Genomic DNA, 22,243 nt, shown 5'->3' with positions numbered 1-22,243 from the left:
ATTTTTCAAAGCTTTGAGCACAATTCTACTCACCTTCATTGTTCTGTGGTGGGGGCAGAACATACTGCACATACTGAGTCTTTGAGCTCGTTGTCGTGTGTTAGGAAGTGCAACATCGTGAAAACAGATTTCAGCTGCCGTCTTCTGTTGCCTGCGATGCGGTCTTGATTTATCCCTTGAGCTGTACTTCCTGGTAATCTTGGCCTTGTCACTGGATTTAACAGCGTCGTTAACGTGGCAGCGGAACCTCAGGCGCCGCTCTCCAAAGCCCCAACCCTCCCTAAGTGTGCGGGGCTGAGGGAGAGGCGGCGGGAGGAGGATGGAAAGCAAGAGGGAGGCATGACAACCCCTAACAGCTCTGTCACAGATGTGACCGAGCCCCTCTCCTCTCCGTCGCTCGCCGCTCCATCCCGTCCGGCGACTGCCCGGACTTGTAAAGTGGAGGCAGAGCTGGAAAAACAGAGTGTGGAGGAAAGAGTTGAGGAAAAGGTGGAGGAGAGGAAGAAGGACGTGAACGGGGAGCCACGAAGGAAAGCCTTCTGGCTGGATGACGACGATCTACCTCCCATCATGTGAGATGCTCCTTTTGTGTCTTCATCACTCCACCCTCTCAGATTTACCTCTGCCATTCATCCAGTCTGAAGTGTGACATTAACACGAATGCTGCTGCTGCTGTCATTGCTTCACTTACGCTTTCCTCTCATTCACTTTATTTTGTTATTGTTTTAGGATGAGTCGGCGAGTTGCTTTTATGTCTGAGGACACTGAGTAAGTCTTTTGGCGCGAAGCTGGATGATCTTCTGCATGACAATGACATATACACACACACACACGGTGCACATTCAATTTCAAGAGTACAGTCCAATAAAATATCAATATACGCCACACTAACAGTGTGCTCATTGCTGTGCATTGTCACGTCATGACTCATTACTAACTCATTACTTTTGTTTTGCATTATTTTGCTTGTTTTAATTATAATTTATAGTACCGTAGTCTTTTACTATAACCTATGAATGTGTTCGCTTAGTTTTGTTTGCTCAATTGCTTGTTTAATCGCTTTGTGATTAGTTTATGGAAACAGTAACATGTTTTTTGTTGCTGTGTGGAGGTTTGCGGCAACACGTATGCAACTAATATGAATCCACTATATACTGAACAATAAGAAGGATCGTGTACTATTTGTGTTTAGTGGACTGTCATTGGTTGCGTCTGAGTTTGTCTTGCTTTGTAGTGACCAAAGTAAACAATGAATGAATTAAAATGGAATATTTTCTGTTTTCCAGAGTCAAACTGGACAAAGTGAAACTGTTGGGTCCAGTGATTCAGTGTTTTTTTCATATATATTTTTTCAGAATTCAGTATTTTTTCAGATTATACTGGTTTTTTTTCTCTCTCTAGGAGCGTGAGCATGAGTGACATACTTAACGAGGAAGAGGTGGAACACTTACCGCCACTGAGCCAATCGCGTAATGAGCGAATGCACGAACAGTACAACAACTTTCAGGAAGATGACGACCACTGGCAAAACGTAAGAGACGTATGACATTTAAATTGAGCTTGTAGAGACCATCTACAAACTATAGGGGAACATATTATGTGCATCTTATTGAAATAACAGCAATACCCTGAATTAACTCTGCCACTAATCGACCCTGTGGACCCGTGACAGGACTTGGCTCGTTGGAAGAATCGGCGTCGCAGCGCGTCACAGGAACTGATCAAGAAAGAGGAAGAGAGGAAGAGGATGGAGAAAAGGATGAAGGGGGAGGGAAGTGACAGCAACAAGAGGAAAAGCATTAAGACCTACAAAGAGATCGTGGAGGAGAAGTAAGGATGATATCGAGGCGCTTTGTACTGTTGTACCCTTAACATGAGACAGACTTGGCCAATTTTAAACCTTGATATGCAACGATACAGCATTCAATATCATAAACATGACCTAGATACCAAATACTTTTTGTTCTCTACTTACTTCTCTGTCTAGGGAGCGCAGAGAGGTCGAGTTGTGCGACGCCTACAGGAATGCTGCAACTCCGGAGGAGGCCGCCATGGTTTTACAGCGTTACGCTCTTCGCTTCACCATCAGTGACGCAACACTGGACAGTCTAAAACTGCCCAGATCCACTGCAAAGCCCAAACAGGACCTTCATCAGGCGGACAAGGAGCACAAAACGGCATCACCTATTAATGAAGCATCACAACCTCCGCACAAACCAGAAGCGCCTGTTATGAAAGACCAGAGGCACACACAACCGGAGGAGATGGAGACAAATATAACGGCCCAACAAGAGACATCAGTGTCAGTCTCCTCCAGCTCCCCAACAGCTGGCCGCCCCCTCAGCCCGGTCACAAAGTCAGAAAATGTGCCACCTCAGTCACTAGAACTGAACGAACCTCGATCCAAACCCACTCCAACCACACAACAAAAACAACCGATTGCAGGAGACGCAAAGCCTCAAACCAAACACACTAACATTGCACATGTGCAGCCTCACACCACACAGCCCGGACACTCACTCCCCTCACCTCCATCTGTGTCCAGCAGACCCGTCCCCTTCCTGGCAGCCAAGCCCTACTGCCAGCCCAGGAACACACAGTCCGGACACAAACCTGTCAAGGTGAGAATATCAGTCACAGCAGTCAGCATCATCTGATACTCACTGTTCCACCTCAACGCCTGACTTCATGCTTACATGAAAGGGGGCGTCTGTTATATTTAAGACATTTGTTGAGAAGAATGAATCAAAGTGATTGGAGATGATGTGTTCAACAGGAGCTGCAACTGATCCCTTAAACCTCCACTGAGTTGGAGAAGGATATACGTTTTTTCCATATCTTCAAAATGCCTGCAGTCATAAAAATGACGTCCTTGAGTTTGTGTTATTCTCACTAAATAAGAAAAATGGACTCTCCCTCTAATCCTAACTTCTATGCGTTTGTCCCACTCAGATGGCCGGGTTGGTGCGAGTGAATGGAGAGGTGACGAAGAATTTATCTGTTTCCAGTCCGCCTACCGCTGCTCGTCACTCACCACCGGAGGTCAAAGACGTTCCCTCACAGCAGACAGTGAAAGACGTTCCCTCACAGCAGACAGAGAGATACGTTCCCTCACAGCAGACAGTGAGAGACGTTCCCTCACAGCAGACAGTGAAAGACGTTCCCTCACAGCAGACAGAGAGAGACGTTCCCTCACAGCAGACAGTGAGAGACGTTCCCTCACAGCAGACAGTGAAAGACGTTCCCTCACAGCAGACAGTGAGAGACGTTCCCTCACAGCAGACAGAGAGAGACGTTCCCTCACAGCAGACAGTGAGAGACGTTCCCTCACAGCAGACAGTGAAAGACGTTCCCTCACAGCAGACAGTGAAAGACGTTCCCTCACAGCAGACAGTGAAAGACGTTCCCTCACAGCAGACAGTGAAAGACGTTCCCTCACAGCAGACAGAGAGAGACGTTCCCTCACAGCAGACAGAGAGAGACGTTCCCTCACAGCAGACAGAGAGAGACGTTCCCTCACAGCAGACAGAGAGAGACGTTCCCTCACAGCAGACAGTGAAAGACGTTCCCTCACAGCAGACAGTGAAAGACGTTCCCTCACAGCAGACAGTGAAAGACGTTCCCTCACAGCAGACAGAGAGAGACGTTCCCTCACAGCAGACAGTGAGAGACGTTCCCTCACAGCAGACAGTGAAAGACGTTCCCTCACAGCAGACAGTGAAAGACGTTCCCTCACAGCAGACAGTGAAAGACGTTCCCTCACAGCAGACAGTGAAAGACGTTCCCTCACAGCAGACAGAGAGAGACGTTCCCTCACAGCAGACAGAGAGAGACGTTCCCTCACAGCAGACAGAGAGAGACGTTCCCTCACAGCAGACAGTGAAAGACGTTCTCTCACAGCAGACAGTGAAAGACGTTCCCTCACAGCAGACAGAGAGAGACGTTCCCTCACAGCAGACAGAGAGAGACGTTCCCTCACAGCAGACAGAGAGAGACGTTCCCTCACAGCAGACAGAGAGAGACGTTCCCTCACAGCAGACAGAGAAAGACGTTCCCTCACAGCAGACAGTGAGAGACGTTCCCTCACAGCAGACAGAGAGAGACGTTCCCTCACAGCAGACAGAGAGAGACGTTCTCTCACAGCAGACAGAGAGAGACGTTCCCTCACAGCAGACAGAGAGAGACGTTCCCTCACAGCAGACAGTGAAAGACGTTCCCTCACAGCAGACAGAGAGAGACGTTCCCTCACAGCAGACAGAGAGAGACGTTCCCTCACAGCAGACAGTGAAAGACGTTCCCTCACAGCAGACAGAGAGAGACGTTCTCCCCGAGCAGATTCCGGCCCATCAGGAGACGGTGGAGCAGACGCCGTCTCCACAGACGGAAAGATCGACCTCGTCTTTAGGCTCTGCCATCAGCTCCCTGATTGGAGGCCGAAACTGTACCATCACGACAACTATTGTGACCGAGCTCACACATGTGGAGCCACATCACCCGGACAGTCAAAGCAATGGACAGGTAATATCACATGTGGCATATAAACATATAGACATAAAAACCTGTGTTTCTTCTGGGTTAGTTCATTTAATATATATAATGCACGCTTCACATTACTGATGACCATTTTCAAAAGGACACAGGATTCTTTGATGATGTTTTTGAGTAGAATATATTTTTCTAACCATCCAGAAAGCCATGCTTTTCGGTTATTTTCAATATTATGAAGATCACCCTGCAGAAATATGACATTAGCTTGTGAGAGGAGATCCATCATAGTTACTCTGTGAAAGTTGTGTTTTCGCTGCATGGAAAAAAAGTGTGAATTGTTTTCATGGATGTTCCACCCTGGTACATTCAAGTGTTCATGGGAAGTCTTGACACCTTAACATTAGTGTCAGCCGTTCTTCATAGTATTCATGAGCTTTGTTAGTGGAACATGAAACCCGGGGGACAAACTGAAAGCAGACATGGGTGCTGTTAAAAAATGATGTTGTGAATTTAGTTACTCTTTTCATTAAAAAGGTGCAGTTCAGCAGCTGACTCGGGTCTTGGAAGCGCATTCTTTAATGTGCCCATGAGGGAATTTGTCTTTGACTCCGCACTGCAGTATGAAAACTATAAATATAATTCAGACATAAAACATTAAAAAGACATTAAAAACAGAAGAAATTCACATAACCATAAATGGCCATTGCACAAACCCGAAACCAGTTTTTTTTTTTTCCTTTCTGAATTCAAAACTCCAAATTTAAGAACATAAAGAATATTTTGTTGCAGGTCAGTCTTCATCTGGGAACTTTATGTTGCCTTAAAGAGGGCAGAAGTTGTAACTCACAGTGGAGAGACATGAGCCTGACCTGAAACACTCTCACGCTGTTCGCAGTGATGGATGTCTTATGTAAAGTTTAGAGTCTCTGCAGGTTGATTTTAATATTGTATTTACATGAACTGAAGCCAGCGACTGCCTGAAGAACAAAAGCGATGGTATATTTTCAACTTTAAACTGGTAAACAAGTGGTCCATTCATTTTTGATAAATAGTCAGTTAATGTTTCATTCATTTGGTTGAATAATTTGACTTTCAGGTCAACGGTACTTCTGGGTTGTCTGAGAGTCTAGTGGAGGAAAAAAAGGCTCAGCCAGCTTCATCGCCAAACAGCATGCGAGAATATTCTCCCACTGTCACAGGTAAATCTGTAGATTACAGTATTTGATATTGTATCGCTTACAGCATGATCTCTGCTGCAGACATTCTGTATCATTTACTTTTACAGTTACTTTTTGTACATTTTTCTTCAGTTTTGTTGTCATTGTTTTTAGCTGTATGTCAATATCTATCTTTCTGTAAATTGTTCTGTGTGTCTAAGAACATTGAGAGCAACTTATTTCCCTGTATTTGTGCACAAACTTAGCCAATATATTCTGATATATTTAGTTTATCTGTGTGTTTGTCTGTTTCTTTCTCTGCCACAGAGGGACTTGAGGAGAGCAGTGTGACCGTGAGTATCTCTCAGCAGCCCCAGCTTGTTTTTCTCTGTTTCTCCTTCATTCTTACATTTGACCCTGCCCTGACCCTTCGTCTCCTGTGGTCGCTGTAGTCAGACTTGTCCTCTCACCTTTCCTCTCTTTCTGTCCTTTTGGTCCGTGTACATGTGTGTCTGCGTGATTGTCGGGTCGGGTCTGGGTAGATTGAGACCCCCATGTTGAACTTGGCTAAACGTGTTAATCACTGGGTCTGGGACCCCAATGAGGAACGTAAACGCCTGGAAAGTTGGCAACAAGAGCAGGAGCGCCTCCTTCAGGTACACTGGTGGAATGGCGTTTATGTGCATGGCACCTTGAATGTTTAGCAGAAAAACCGAAGGCACAGGGTGTACTGGATGTGTATATGTGTGTGTATATATATGTATGTGTGTGTCATTGGTGTGTTTTTTGTTGCATTCAGTATTTGACATGCACAATTTGTCTCTGCAGGACGAATACCAGAGAGAACAGGAGAAGCTGAAGAAGGAGTGGGAGAAAGCACAACTAGAAGTGCAGGAGGAGGAGAGAAAACACAATGAAGAGGTACAATCACACGCAGACTGACAAACACATGGAATCAAAAGCATCACTCGCTGCATTTGTATGTCTTACGAGTTGTGTCTTTCTTTTACTTCCAGGAGAGAAAGATCCTAGAGGAGACTGTAACACCCTTAAATCCAACGGGTTTGTCAAACCAGCAGTCGGGCCAGACGGGGACGACTTCATCAGCTCCAGAATACAACGAGACAGAACGAGGAAACGTTGCTGAGCAGCAAAGCGGCCAAAGAACAGGGAACCAGGATCAGCATGCATCCAAGCTGCATTTCTTCCAGGGTGAGAACCCGCCGAAATACACACTGTTATTCAGGAGGTGTCCACATTTGTGTTTGCACAGCTCATTCAATCTCAGTTCAAACATGTAGTCCTCAGAGTTTCTCTTATAAAAGGTTATTTTATGATATATATTCTCAGATTCTACATGTGATGGTGATCCTTTAAAGAAACAAGAACTGTGGAAGACGGCCTCTCTGGATCGCAACCCTCAGCTGAACCAGGCACATATTACTAAAAGGTATGCAATCTGTATTTAAGGATTGTCCCATATTGCTGCATGTTTGTCCTGAATGTATGCAAAGTTGTTTTCTTATATCACATTTAAAAGTAATGCTTTCAAAGGCTGATCAAGTGTTTGGGACTGAAGTGGCATTTTCTATGTACGGTAGCTGGATTCTAGCTAATTCGGGAGCATATAAAGTAATGTATGACGTAACAGTGAGTTAAAGTGAAAAACGTTTGTAACTTTAAATAGCAGCCTCTGTAGATACAAGTGACGAATATGAGACAATAAACTTTTAGCTACAATGCTAAGCTAATGTTACATCAGCATAAGTGGAGAAGAGTCATTCCTGTAAATCAGTGAACTGACCCAGTAATATGCATTATAATAACAATGTTGACTCATGCTAACATTAGCTACACTAAGCTACTGGTCATACCAGACCAAGAAAGGCTGCAGCCGAGTATTTGATTCAGCAATAGTGAGTTTTATTGATTGTGAATTCAACTTTCCATTTGTATGACGAAGAATGTGTTTTACATAGTCTTTAATTAATATGATCCATTAAGTATTGATAGGAACATCATTTCGAATTTTTTATATCAGTTTGTTTGTCAACATTTTTTTTTTTTTAATGAACCTTAAAAAATATAAAATGTTCAACCTAACAGGCTTTACTTATGTAAGAATCAACTGACATATGTTACAAACTTGTTTTGGATGTGCATATATTTGTTTTTGTTTTTTCCCCACAGGTCTGAATCACATGACACTGTGATAAACAAACAGCAGCCCTCTCCTTCAGCACCTCAGCCTCCCTCACCCAGCAGGTGAGGGAGGCTATACAAACACTCATACACAACTACAAACATGTTTGACAGAAGTTAGGCTTTGTTGTTTAATGGAGTGAAGGTGCTTTAATATCCATTTTCCTCCTGTCTTGTGTGTGTGTGTGTGTAGATGTGTTAGTGGGAAGAGACTGTGTTCTGGTTGTTCTCAACCACTGGAAAAAGGAGCTGCCATGATCATCGATACACTTGGACTGTTTTTCCACATACAGTGTTTCAAGGTACTGTACTATTCTAGGACACACACAAACAATACTTTATACACATCTTCTAAGGTTTTGAAGATGTACAAAGTTTACTAAAGCATGTGTACATCCCAATTATCTCCAGGGTAGTGTGAATACATACAAAAGATGCAGTCATAATTATTATTATATGAAACTCATCCTTAGGGTTTGGGAGACACATTTAACCATTTGATAGTCTAAAACAATCCTTTCTGTGTGTAATGCTGATGGTTAACTGTATGTCTCCTCCTCAGTGTGGAGTGTGTGATGGGCAGCTGGGTGACGCCACTGCTGGGACTGATGTACGAATTCGTAATGGACTGCTGAGCTGTCACGAGTGCTATATTGCATCTCGGGGTGAGAAGACGTGCACAAACAGAGACTGACACACACATATATATAGTCATGAGAGCCCCCAATTAACGACATTATTATACTTCTATATTTTTTTAAAGGCGTGTTAGACTTAACCAGCTTCTTACCCCACATTCAAGGGTGTGGCAGGCAAGAAGCTGGCCTTCATAGAGAGGGAGGATTACATAGTGGAAGTAGTAACAGAAATGTCAATCACGTGTTAAAGGTAGAGACAGGTACCTGCATTTTCTGATGTATTTTTCCATCATTTCAAAAACTGGAATGGACTTTCACATGTTTATCCTTCATAGTTAAGTACATTTAGCTAAATTACTCATGCTCTCTTGTAAAATTCTGAATGTCTGACTTTTACTTATAAGTATTGCCACTATTCTAAACTGTATTAATTATTTAAACGATCTTAACTTTAGACTCTTCCTAAAATGGGGTTAGGGGCCGAAATGACAAAACCATCTCACCTATTTCCTTATTTCAAGGGTTGAATAAAGTGGCTCCAACAAGAATACAATCAGACAAACACAGTTATTGAACAACATAATTATAAGTTATGAGAGCAGACTTCAACACCTTTCCATGTGATTGTATGCAGGCAGAGGTCAGCCCACCACACTATGATGACCTGCATTTGAACTGGAACCCCCCCTCTCCCCTCGCCCCTCCCCCAGTGCCCTCGTCAGTGATTGGATGAAGAATTGTTTTATTTTCCTAAAATGCACAAACAGCTTTATGGAGTCTACTGAGAGCGAAAACTGGACTGATATGCGGACTGATTGACCATCATCACATGCACATACAGTACAAGTACAGTGTGTGTGTGTGTGTGTGTTTGTGCTTATTAACTGTACACATGTATACAACTGTACACATTTAACATTTTGAATATGTGTAGCATGGATGTAATCAAGAAATCAGTGTGTTTAAATCTTTGCACACCCATACATGCCACAGTTAAGACGCTTAAATCAGGCTCAGTTCTGTCACAAGCTTAACATATTTCGCTAAAAGCTGAACAACAACCATCAGTCTCAAAATCTTGATCCATTAACCGCTGCTTCTGCACTGATCACGTGACTGGTTTGGGTTGGATAACCTGAAGTAGCTTGACCATTATGCCTTACTCATCGTCATACCTTCTCATTCTTTTGGGGTTTTGTGTTTACAGTTTTGCATGAAAGAAGAACTTATATAAGTTATTGTGAGTGTTGCTCAGATGCAGTCGTGTGAGTTTGACGTACGTCGTTGCTATCGTCTCAACAGCTAAACTTTAACTTTCCTCTTGTATGTTGTACATCATCATCATGATGTTTTTGAAATGTTATGGGAATCTGGCTAACTCACACAAGCTTTCTTTCTTTACAATACATTTTACTGGAATGAGAATGCATGTTATTAATTATATACTTGTTCTTTGGATTTTTAAATATTTTCCCTTTAGGATGTTTTAGCCATTGTTTTTTCTCATAGACTGACTGCATCCGAATCAGTGCCTTATGTAAAGAATGCGAGGGCTAGTGTATGTGGAGGAGTAATTTCACACTCACACGGACCTCTGGGTCTCGGCACATGTGTGTGTGTGTGTGTGTGTATGAAATCATGCATGTATAGGTGTGTAAGCAATGTGTAATTTGACTTGAAGCACAGTTCCATACCAGCAAAAAACATTCAAAATAGATCTCCTAATCACCTGCTGTTCTCTTCCACCCCCTCCCATGAGCTAAACCAATGACACAAAGTGATTTGCTGCTTCCCCAGTTAATTATTCCCCCGTACAAACACAATGTCCTATAATCTCTCCTCGTCTGCCTCTATCACAAGTGTTGCCTCCCCAGAGTCTGAGCTGAATGTGTCTGTCCTTTGTGTGTCGTTGCTTCTATCTGAACACCTGACTAGAGCGCTCAGTTCATTGTCTTTTATAGCAAGTGTATGTTTATCAATAAAATATTTTAAATGGGATTATTTGTCTTTTTTTAAATTAAAATGCACTTTAAGTAAGCATGTTAAGTATACTAGCTGTCCAGACAAATGTGCATAGATCTACATTTAAACGTGTAGAAAGTATTTAGATCAGTAAGAAATACTCTGTTACATGCAAAAGTACAGAAGTAATTTCAACAAAATGTACTTAAAGTACTTCAAGAATGGTCTCCGCCCTTGCTATGCATTACTGTGTAAACAGTATTATAATTTTGTAGCTAATTGAGGGGGAGTTATTTGTAACTATTATATACCAAATGTTGGGTGGTTGAATTTCAAACATATGCTTTTATAAATGTGTCGTGTTTTTGACCATAAAAGCTTCTAATGTCCACAGCTGTTTGACACATATGGAGTATAATGTACCTCTGTCAGGTTGTGGAGTATTCAGTGGCATTGTAATGAAACACAAAACAGTACAGTACTTGAGTAAGTGCACTTCGATTATTTACTTTCCACCATCACAGCCAATTAAACAAGACACAGTTTTGTGATCTGTGTTCCCCAACACATAGAATTGGCTGTAAACAATCGACAATCAACCAATCATGACAATCATGGGCTGAATTACCATAACTCTGTGTAGAACAAAACTTCAAAATCTCAAATTCTTAATCAATACAAGTTATTCCCAGCAATTGATGCCTACAATTATACTTTTACATGCTTGTTTCTGTATTTGTGTAAAGCAAAAAGTAAAGGATTTCCTCGGATAATAGAGATGGTTTGATGAGGAATGTTATGGGAACCAAAGGTTGTTGTTTTTGTATGCACAATTATCGAAACTGTAAAGTATCAAGAATTGTCTTCTGTAAATCCTCTGGCAGCCCATAAAAATACAATTAACAAAATATAGTAGGATTGCAGGACATGGTTTATGTTGTTCTGCAAGTAATTACAATCAAAGTGCTGGATTAATTGTGCTAGGAACTAACGTTAAACAGAGATCGGAAACATAAAATAAGGGGACCGGAAATGCACCAATATTTTACTACCCGCCCCTTTTAGAGCATGTAAGCTAATGGTTGTTTGTTGTTGTTTTGTCATTTCTTCTTTAAAAACGTGGAACATCAAAACAAAATGGAGTCAAAGGGACCCTCTCTTTATGCAGTATGTACCCGTCGTTCACCTTTGACTGGACATATCAACAGCTACGTGCTCTGTGTGCTAGTTAGCCTGTGTTAGCTAGCCAGTAAGCTAAAAACAGCAAGATATACGACTGTGTATCTGTCGTGTAGCAACGTTTTTATCATATAAAATGATCAGATAAGCTAGACGTTATTTCGTGGGTTTCTTCGGCTCTTTCCTGTTTTGTGAATGGCATGTTTGTTGTGGTGCATAATTTAGATTAATCATTTATAAGGGTTAGGGTTTCAGTTTCAGGTACAAACACACAGTCATACACAGATATGTCTTAAATAAATCGACCATTTGTTATTGCTCCCCTTAGTCCTTTCATTGAAAAATGGTGGTCCGGGTGGATTGTAGTTAGTTGTGAGTTGTATTTTGTTGTTGTTGTCTTTGGAAGTGGAATGAGCCATTAGTCATTACTGGAAGATAATCAATTACATGAGTACTGACAGATATGAGGATAAGTACTGTTGTAATACTGGAGACACTGTTGTAATACTGCCTCAAAATAAGTACTAAAAGTAATTGTGATGCATTTCAGGATAGGTCATGGCATGGCATGGCATGGTCATAATAATGATGCATGAATGTATACATCACTTGAATATTACAGCTGCTAAAGTTGGAGCTAATTTAAACTTTATGCTTTATACACTTTCTGTATACTTATCCTAATCTGTTGTAATCTGTCATTTGTTTGTTGATTATAGTTTGTTTTATTAATCTAAATCTGCAAAGAAACTAAAGTTGTCAGAAAAATTTAGTGGCGTAAAAGTACGATATGTCTTGAGTAAATGTACTTAGTTACTTTCCACCACTGGATAAGAGACAACTTGATTGTTCCCCTGGTGGGAAATATAGTGGCACTAGAAACAGAAGACTAAGTAGGAACATATACATAAATCACACATCAATCAGGTGCAACATTAGAAAGTTATGTACAGTATGTTACTTTAGACAAGTATGCATGAATAAGATGTTTATGCCAAAACAATGGTGGTCAAAGGGACATAGTAGATGCAGAATATATACAGTATGTGTAATGTATCTGTAAGGTATGTATGGATGCATTTCTTTGCTGTTATATCAACAGCTCTGTTGTGTATGTTAATATATCTCTGTTGTCTGTTTAAAGACGGGCCAATTGTAACTTTATAATATGCTGTTTGTTTTAGCCGGCAGGCTCCTCAGTAGACATGACACGAAGCACAGAGGAGGACTCTTTGGTGGACGGACCTCTGATCTCTGCCGACGCCCTTTACTCCGCCATCAGGAGAGAGTTTCAGACCATTCCAACACCCTGCCATGCCGTCCTGCTGTCTCTGCTGCATGTAGGACACACACACACACACACACACACACACACACACACACACACACACACACACACACACACACACACACACACACACACACACACACACACATACACACACACACACACACACACACACACACTTTGAAAACACAGAACAGAAAAACTGAATTATTTTGGATTACAAATTCATTTAAAAAAACTGTTGATTTTGGAAATAAACTGCTGAGAGCAAAATGTTTAAACCAAGTTTGAGATCATATTTGTACTATATGTTATTTGTTATATATATTTATTACATATATTTATTACATATATTTATTACATATATTTATTTTATATTTATTATTTATTGATTATTAGTAGTATTTCATTTTTGAAATAGTGGAACTACTGTTGTTGTGATGTTTTTGCCACTATATTTTAGTGCTGAAATGATTACTTTGATAATCAATTAGTCATCTAAATAATTTTTCAAGGAAAAATCAGATTATGAAAATAGGTTCCAGACCTATACTTGTGTATTCAAATGCAACACATTTAAAGACATTTATCTAATCTGCCTTCCTAACCTGCATACTGGCAGTGACCTGTTTATTTTCAATGTGTAATAATATTGATAGTGTGTGCTGGTCTGTGCTGTCTTATCGTCTCCTGCTCCACGTATCTGTCTCACTCACAGTGCTCTCTCCTTTCCTTTCAGGTTGTGTACGTGGTGTTGTCAATGTGTGTGGCAGTGCTGTGTGTGTTGGAGTTGGGCCAAAAGGGGGTGTGTTTGAATATTTTGGGTAATGTGCGAGGCGACAGTGTCATTGTGTTTGGGAAGGTGTGTTTATGGGTGCTGGTGCTGTTGTTCACTGGGTGTGTACAGCACCACCACAGCCAGGCCAGGAGCAGAGGATACCTGCGATTCTACAGACAGACGCAGGGACTGAAGCATCTGCCGCTCACCGTGCACTCTGCAGGTACAGCTGCACACAACTAGGAACCCGTTTACTCAACATGTAGAGGTCAGTTTCCGCCTCAAGATGGCAGTAACGCTGAAGGAGGAATGTGTGTTTGTATTTCTGTATGTTTCTCTGCAGGCAATGTTCTGCTGCTGATTGTTCTGGCCATGCGATTATCACAGACCGTGCAAACCTACGTGCTGCTCAGTGTGCTGGGGTTGGAGCTCTTGGTTGCGTTGCCGTGCCTCCTCTATTACACAGGTAAACGGATCTCAGTTAAGATGTTTTGTAGGACAGCAGGTATATGGTTTACATTTGGTTGCACACAATATATCAGCCAAGACTTTCATATCATTGAAAAAACAAGAATATAATGAGAGTAAAAAAGTTAAATCTGAGCCAATGAACAGAAACTCAGCAGCGATGTAGAAAATAACAAATTAAAAAACAGCAGCAGAAAAAAAAAAAATAGATCTGAGCAGTGAAAAAAAAAAAGAAGTAGCACATGAACAATAAAGAGGGCTCTCAGCTTAACAGCGTCATCAAATACAACATTTTTTCCTCAGTTAGTCATAAAGACATTGCTTGCTGTATCTTTAAAGGATGCATGTTTATTAGATTCTTACGTATTGCTAAAGGGCAACCGGGCAGCATTTGCTTTCCGACTGTAAAGTTTGTGTGAATTGTTTAATATCTCACACAGATCGACAAGGTATGAAAAAAAAGCCCCCGTCCTCCAGGGTTATAGGTGCACCACCATTTTCCTGTGGATGGTGGTAGTTATATCAGCAGTGTTAGCTGGAGAGACACACCCTGTAGATTACACTATACACACACACACACACACACACACACACACACACACACACACACACACACACACACACACACACACACACACACACACACACACACACTACCCCCCACTCTCTATCTGAGAACATTCGCATCACAATACCTGCCCTGCCCTTTTCAGACTCGACGGCATGACAATCAACCATTCAGCTCTCTGTCCTCCCACTGTCTCTCTCCCTCTGTCTCTCTCCCACTCTCTCTCCCACTCCGTCTCTCTCCCTCTGTCTCTCTCCCACTGTCTCTCTCCCTCTGTCTCTCTCCCACTCTCTCTCCCACTCTCTCTCCCACTCCATCTCTCTCCCTCTGTCTCTCTCCCACTGTCTCTCTCCCACTCTGTCTCTCACTCTGTCTCTCTCCCTCTGTCTCTCTCCCTCTGTCTCTCTCCCACTCTCTCTCCCACTCCGTCTCTCTCCCTCTGTCTCTCTCCCTCTGTCTCTCTCCCACTCTGTCTCTCACTCTGTCTCTCTCCCTCTGTCTCTCTCCCACTCTCTCTCTCACTCTGTCTCTCACTCCGTCTCTCTCCCTCTGTCTCTCTCCCACTGTCTCTCTCCCACTCTGTCTCTCTCCCACTGTCTCTCTCCCACTCTGTCTCTCTCCCACTGTCTCTCTCCCTCTGTCTCTCTCCCACTGTCTCTCTCCCACTCTGTCTCTCTCCCACTGTCTCTCTCCCTCTGTCTCTCTCCCACTCTGTCTCTCACTCTCTCTCTCCCACTGTCTCTCTCCCACTCTGTCTCTCTCCCACTCTGTCTCTCACTCTCTCTCTCCCACTGTCTCTCTCCCACTCTATCTCTCTCCCACTGTCTCTCTCCCACTCTGTCTCTCTCCCACTGTCTCTCTCCCTCTGTCTCTCTCCCACTCTGTCTCTCACTCTCTCTCTCCCTCTGTCTCTCTCCCACTCTGTCTCTCACTCTGTCTCTCTCCCTCTCTCTCTCACTCTGTCTCTCTCCCACTTTGTCTCTCTCCCTCTGTCTCTCTCACTCTGTCTCTCTCACTCTGTCTCTCTCACTCTGTCTCTCTCTCCCTCTGTCTCTCTCTCACTCTGTCTCTCTCTCACTCTGTCTCTCTCCCACTTTGTCTCTCTCCCTCTGTCTCTCTCCCTCTGTCTCTCTCCCACTCTGTCTCTCACTCTGTCTCTCTCACTCTGTCTCTCTCCCTCTGTCTCTCTCTCTCTCTCTCTGCCGATCAGCTGATTATTTGCTTTTGATACAAACACCATGCAAACTTTGGATGATACCCCCACATATCCATCTATTGTCTTTTTATTCTTGTCTTTGAAGTCGGGAACAAATTGGTTGAGTTTACATTCACTCCATCTGACTCCAGCGTGTCGGTCGCTTTGTTGAAACGGCCTTAAGCTGCAAAAAACCTACCCGAGGGATTCAACCCCTTTGCAACCTGACGGAGCGTTCCGCCCACACTGTAACACTTTACCTAATGATCTGTGAACAAGTCAAATCATCTGAGAGCGTAGAGATAGATATGGATGCTATTTAGGTTTGTTTTTTTGCTGGATGAAATAAAAAACTACAAAATGTTGATTTAACGTGTAAAAATGACAAATGTATGACTAACTGACGAACTTCACTCGTCGTAACTTACCTTGTGAATTAAATGCTGTTTTGCAGCTGGCTCTCACATGAAATATATACGTCATACTTAACTGCTGAGTGGGGGAGACCTTTATAATTATCCCAACATGCTCTCTGCCCATGCTATGAATGACACAGGTGACATCTCACATGCAGGTTGTGGTTTGTCGATGGTATCATCAATGAGATAAGAGAGATAAGATAAGACAGACTTTATTGTCATCCATCTATATAAAGTGCAGACAGCAGATAGAGGAACAAATTGCGTTTCGCCGGTTCGAGTGCAAACGTTTCTGCCATGTCGGCTGTTTTCACAGAACATCCCCTGATGTGACTCTGCTTGACGTCTTCTTTTGTTCTAATATTATTTTTCTGTGTACGTTATGATTCTGCATTGGGCCTCAAACAACTTATTTAAGGATTTAATGTCGTTATTGTTAAATGTCAACTCTAGAACGTTTTGTCTAGTTGGTGTAAACATCATTTACCTCTGAAATTAGAATTAGGAGTATTCAGAAATAACAAGTCGGGAAACTAAATGTTAGCTCTTATTATTAATACCAGTTAATAACAACACGTGCAAAAACCGTTGGACACACAAGTCGGACAATACTGTATGTATGACTGATTTAATTTGACACAATTAAGACAGAAGTGCGAATAAAACGTATATTACTTCTTTTTTTTTTATACTGTTGACGCACAGAGCAGCCATCTTTGATTTTGAGGTCGGGGGTTGGTGGTTATTCAAAAGAGTTTAACAACCGTCTCATGAAAACTACACGCTTGGTAGAATCTCGAGATTCCTCCAAACTTTAGCAAGTGCAGGATCTTTAAGGACAGAAAGGACACGTCTTGCAGCTCTAGTGGCATGTATGTAGTTCTGTAACACGGCTTTTTGAATATTAAATATTGAATGTTTTGTGTGATTTTTAGATATTGCAAAATCTAATTTAAATCTCAGCTGTTTGTTTCATGAAATATGTCGTTACCACCTACTGTTTAAAAAACTCCTCAAAAAGTACATCATTTTGCTTCTTTTAGACTGAATTTTATTGAGGCATAGTTTTTAGACAATTGTTTTGTGGTCAGATGAAGTTGAACCCTGATGTAATTTGGGTTTATTTGGTGTAGTTTGGAAGCTTGAGTGGATCAAAAAAACCTTCAAAACAGTAAAGAATCAAGAAGTTTATGGTTTATGACACGGAACCTTCTGCAACTTGGCACTGATATCAAAGCATTTTCAATTATACCCAGCCTCACACTAGTATCAGTATTCTGAAATAAATCTTCTTTCGTGTGTATTTTAAATTAAACAAATCTGTAATTTGTAATCTGGGATATTTTTCAACAGTTACAGACAATAAAAATACATATTTCGATATTCCAAAGAGTGTTAGATAAAGTCCAATGCACTGGCCTTCCTCCCAGTAAAGAAAAACTGCTATTAAGGCCGCTGTACCAGAGGATATTGAAATTGAAGAATCTGTAATGAAAGGAAATCCATATTAAAGGTGTGTTTGGCAGCTGAAGGGCACAGATTTCGGTTTGAGATATCGGAGAGGCTCGAAGAGCAGATAAGAGGCATTAGGATTTATCCTAGCCAAAGGCTAGCCCTCGACCCACTCCACCCAAACACAGGGTCACACACACACACACACACACACACACACACACACACACACACACACACACATTGTCCCCGTGTTTACAGTGTGGGGGGATCCAGCTTGTGGGGGGGGGGGGGGGGTATCAGTGTTCGGGCCGCCACATTCCTGCTCAGATCAGTGCAGTCAGCCACGACGCAAACCCAGCGACGCCTCGCAGCGCTAACCTTTCCTCAAGCACGCACACGCACATTCTCCGAATGATGCAGAGTCAAGGTGACATCAGAGAGTTCACGAGGAGGGAAGAAGAAGAAGAAACTCAAAACTAATTTCAGAGGCGACGGAGAAGGAGCGATATAATGCCTGCAGCTATGACGTCCACACAGGAAGGCCTCGTTCAACTTCTCTTTGAAGTGCATGCTCATTGTGAGAGTGTGTGTGTGTGTGTCTTTGAGGTTTGCTGTATGTTTCTGCCTCTCATTTTAACATGAATACACTCTCCTCCATAGACCTCCATGCACATCAAAGCCATGTCTTGGCCTTCAAAGGCTGAACTTAGAATACGTCTCTCTCTCCGCTGCCTCGCCAGAACTTAGTGTAAGCACTGCAGGGCACGGGGTTGACACACACTCTCAAACAGATACAGAGAGCATATAACTAACACATACACACGAACCGCCATGTGCTTTTCGACAAGACTAACTTTCTTTAAGATCATTGTTTTTGCCCTTTATTCAGTAGCGAGGTAGAACAGATAGACTGGAAAGGGGGATGAGAAAGGGGAAGACATGCAGCGAAGGGCCACAGGTCGGATTTGAACCCCCGGGCCGCTGCGGTAAGGACTCTACTAGTTGAGCTACCTGGGCGATTCAATAGCGGGATGATAAAGCATGAGCATCTTGTGAACCTACAGCTGCGTGACGCAGATTCATGAGCAGCGTTTCTTTTCTAACACACCATCGACTCGCATTCTTCTTTTGAACTCCTTTAATGTGCCGCGTTGCTGCTGAAAGGCGATCGTGCCGCTCTTGTCGGGCTCCGTGGTTGTTGGGATCCATTTCCTCCCGCTTCTTTGACTTTGATTCAGGCCGTGCAGAGTTGTGAGCACGTTTTGTGGCGCCCATCAGCTGTTAGCACCTCCGCAGCTCCACTGTTGTCACCTGGAAAGAGGTCAGGTCTGAGCACTGTCTGTCCGGTCGTGTGAGTGCTTCAGAGTCTCTAACAGGGACGCGTGAAATGTGTCACTTCCTTTACGGTGCTCCGTCTGTCCGTCCATCAGAGTATCTCTATCTGTTCTTAGCCCCCTGCTGCAGTACCACTGAACTCCACAGACCTGAATGACCTCATCCTCATAACCTTTCACCCTTTTCTGTTTGTGCACTAATTCAGGGTGTTTACAGGTATTTGGGTGGAATTAAGGTTGAAAGAGTAACAGATGTACAATCCTCAGTCTTATTAATTACTGTTGCATGTACACGTCTTCATTTTTTTAATTGTTATTATGAAGCAAAGACAGACAAATTATCAGACACAAGCAACAACAACAATTAACAAAACATATTCCAGAAACAAACAACACAGAAAAACAAACAAGCCCAAAATGAAGCCTGTGGAGCTTTCAAAAGCACGTTATAGTTACATTACATAAATTATTAACTCTTTCTCTCTCTGCTAACCAACAACAACCCTTAAACAATGTTTACACGGACTATTCCTGATTACAATGTATCTTTATAAAACATAATATATCATTTATTTATAAAATAACTTATTCAAAAACCAATAGTTAGGATGTTTAAGAAACCTTTAACATGTATTGATATTTCAGGAATTTCCCACAGCACCTATTAATAATAAACTCTTTCCCCAAATACAATAAGATTACTAAGATATGACTTTGTGTCTGTGTTCAACCAGCACTACAACAAGTGATTGACATCTTCATTTATCTGCTTTTTATTTTGCCGCTTTTTTTTTATTACGTTCATAAGCTGCACGGTTCACTGGGGGACATACATGTGAAACAATGGAGGACAATCAAAGTAAATCTATTATACATTTTAAAAGCACAATACATTTATTAGCCTCATTAATATACGTTTTTTTAAATATGCCGCTGTGAATATGAATGCTTTCGTCAAAGTGTTTCCTTGACCCGGTCATTCTCCGTGATGTGTGCATGCAAAACACGTGTCACGTTTCTTTTTCTTTCTTTTTTTAAAGAGAATCTTCTTTCCTGTTGGTATTTATTTGACAGCAGTTTGTGTTTCTGCTTTGTCATTTCTGAAACAGACCTCTTCATTTCTCCGTCTTTCTGGAATGTCTTTCTCTCTCTCACACATACCTGCTTGCTGTTGCTATATTTACCGACACAAGCGCACACACACACACACACACACACACACACACACACACACACACACACACACACACACACACACACACACACACAGATTTAAGGCCTCATTATGCAGGAATGTGCAGTATTTCTTTAGATTGTGTGTGAGTGTGGATGCTGAGATGCTGCACTGTAGCAAAGTAAAGATAGCGCTCTTTAGAACCTCCCTGACAATTTCCTCTGGCTAATGACACTCAAGTCTTATCAACACTGGTGCCTCTGCCCTTCCTCACACATTCGGCCTGCAACCCCACACACACACACACACCACGGCCTTATCTTGATTCAAACAGCAGCAACATCTGCCATATTTTGGCTGTGGCTCCTCTTCCAGCTACTGGACACTCCACACCTTGCTGCTAACCCCCCCCCCCCCCCCCTCTTGTGTAAAGGTGTATGTTTAGGGCGGGAGAATTAGAGGTTTGAGTGCAGGATATGGCAGCTCATAAGGACTAAGTGCAGGATATAACAGCCAGTGTGTGTTTAGGAGAGGGAGAGGAATGGAAAACTGTTAAAAAAAACACACAAACGTGTGCAGTTTGTCACCTGAGTGATTAATGTTAATAGGACGGCTCTCACTGCCCGATAATGTCTGCCTGTCTTTATGTGCGGCTGAAAAAGATAAAACACTGGTTTGAGGATGTTAAGGGAAAACCAACCGAGTGTTTTTTGTTTGTTTGTGGTTTTAGTCCAAGTGATGCGGTTCAACAGGGAGCGAGCTGCCCCAGATGTGAGCCAAGAAGAGCATTCACTCAGCCACAGTGTCACGAGTCTGCCGAGGGAGACCGGCTTCAGGTACGCCGATTTCACTCAGTCACCCACACAAAACGAAGGGAAAAATAAACTAAGAGATATTACATGAAAGCATCAAAGCTAAAGTCAGTTTTCCCCGACTTCTCCAGCTTGTCTGCGGCTTCAAACTCATTTATTTCCTCCTGAAGGTGTATATACTTTGAAAGATGTGCTTAATGATCTCCAAATTGATTTCCTAAAACAGGTGGGGACTGTAGTTTTTTGCGGATGTCACTCATTTAAGAGTAAACTGTATTTGTTTGGTTTTTAGAAAAATGTGTTATTGTTTGTGTCAACAGAGAGGGCTCCAATCTGCAGGAGGTGGTGGAGAAACAGGCCGACCTGATAGAGTACCTGAAGCAGCACAACACCTTACTGAGCAAGAGGCTGCTCAACCTCACCGCTCAGCACTGACCACAGTCCGGCCTCCTCTTCCTCCTCCTCCTCCTCCTCCTCCTCCTCCTCCTCCTCCTCGTGAGCCAGAGCCCGATCACTTCGACACTCCGCTCTCTCGACACAAAGGAGAGGGGGGATCTGTGGGTTTGAAAGAGATGACGAGAAGCTAGAAGAAAAACTGCTGGATAAAAGACTAAAAGCAAGGGAATCCCTGTGCACACAAGGCACCTGTGCGCACAGACATGAGATGGGGGGGGGGGGGGGGGCTTCTCCACGAGGCACCTGAGATGGACAGATAACGCAGGAGGAGGTGAAGCTGTAAGTGGAGGGCAGTTAGAGAGGCAAAGTGGGAGGAGGAGCAAGAGCAGTCATGGGTCACAGATCAGAGGTGAGGGTTGTTGTTTTTTTTTATCACTGTGTAACAACCTCCGGTGACCCGCGTGCGCCCGCCGCTTGTGAGAGAAACAGGAGAGGCGAAATTGTTTTTAGAGCTCATCTGCACTGAGGAGGAGCTGAAGGAGTCTGAGATGTGTTCACTCATCACGGTCGAACAAAAGAAACCGATCGTGCACCGCTGTAAATGTCCGTAAGTGATATTTTATCTGTCCGAATGTGTAAATGCTTCGTTTGGTAGAATTGTTTTTCTATCTGTTTAAATCATTGAGTTTGTGTATTTGTGATCTGATTCCAATAAATATGTAATAAACTT

The 22,243-nt window shown here is 42.6% G+C and overlaps 2 protein-coding genes across 3 annotated transcripts in view; both read left to right on the top strand.

Annotated features, from left to right (window-relative positions):
- Window positions 1–9,779, top strand: part of LOC306785044 (uncharacterized protein) — a 25,987-nt gene extending 16,208 nt beyond the window's left edge. The window contains exons 16-32 of the mRNA XM_079279270.1: window positions 225–572; window positions 730–768; window positions 1,402–1,531; window positions 1,673–1,830; window positions 1,988–2,621; window positions 2,953–3,213; window positions 4,138–4,518; window positions 5,585–5,687; window positions 5,973–5,998; window positions 6,188–6,301; window positions 6,474–6,566; window positions 6,662–6,857; window positions 6,996–7,095; window positions 7,836–7,910; window positions 8,041–8,149; window positions 8,410–8,512; window positions 9,120–9,779. Of these exons, the coding sequence (XP_079135396.1) occupies window positions 225–572; window positions 730–768; window positions 1,402–1,531; window positions 1,673–1,830; window positions 1,988–2,621; window positions 2,953–3,213; window positions 4,138–4,518; window positions 5,585–5,687; window positions 5,973–5,998; window positions 6,188–6,301; window positions 6,474–6,566; window positions 6,662–6,857; window positions 6,996–7,095; window positions 7,836–7,910; window positions 8,041–8,149; window positions 8,410–8,512; window positions 9,120–9,145 (2,896 nt within the window). The 3' untranslated portion in view covers window positions 9,146–9,779. The remainder of the gene's footprint in view (window positions 1–224; window positions 573–729; window positions 769–1,401; window positions 1,532–1,672; window positions 1,831–1,987; window positions 2,622–2,952; window positions 3,214–4,137; window positions 4,519–5,584; window positions 5,688–5,972; window positions 5,999–6,187; window positions 6,302–6,473; window positions 6,567–6,661; window positions 6,858–6,995; window positions 7,096–7,835; window positions 7,911–8,040; window positions 8,150–8,409; window positions 8,513–9,119) is intronic.
- tmem192 (transmembrane protein 192) lies at window positions 9,259–22,243 on the top strand. 2 transcript variants are annotated; one of them, XM_079278540.1, is made up of 6 exons: window positions 9,259–9,331; window positions 12,811–12,966; window positions 13,654–13,915; window positions 14,036–14,158; window positions 21,036–21,141; window positions 21,438–22,243. In XM_079278540.1, exons 2-6 carry the CDS (start codon window positions 12,832–12,834, stop codon window positions 21,550–21,552), a joined length of 741 nt encoding a protein of 246 aa, XP_079134666.1. In that variant the 5' UTR covers window positions 9,259–9,331; window positions 12,811–12,831; the 3' UTR covers window positions 21,553–22,243. The 2 variants fall into 2 exon arrangements, with proteins under 2 accessions (XP_079134666.1, XP_079134665.1); XM_079278539.1 differs by lacking the exon at window positions 9,259–9,331 and adding an exon at window positions 11,481–11,614.

This window comes from Melanostigma gelatinosum (genome assembly GCF_949748355.1).
Source record: "Melanostigma gelatinosum genome assembly, chromosome: 11".
NCBI lineage: Eukaryota > Metazoa > Chordata > Actinopteri > Perciformes > Zoarcidae > Melanostigma > Melanostigma gelatinosum.
This window is presented reverse-complemented; position numbering and strand designations above follow the sequence as displayed.

Bases quoted from the DNA above. Each gene is read 5' to 3' on its own strand.
- tmem192 (XM_079278539.1), top strand. From the start codon at position 11,585: ATGGAGTCAAAGGGACCCTCTCTTTATGCA. The intron at 12,967-13,653 runs GTAGGACACACA...CTTTCCTTTCAG, and splicing joins TCCTGCTGTCTCTGCTGCAT to GTTGTGTACGTGGTGTTGTC. The intron at 13,916-14,035 runs GTACAGCTGCAC...GTTTCTCTGCAG, and splicing joins GCTCACCGTGCACTCTGCAG to GCAATGTTCTGCTGCTGATT.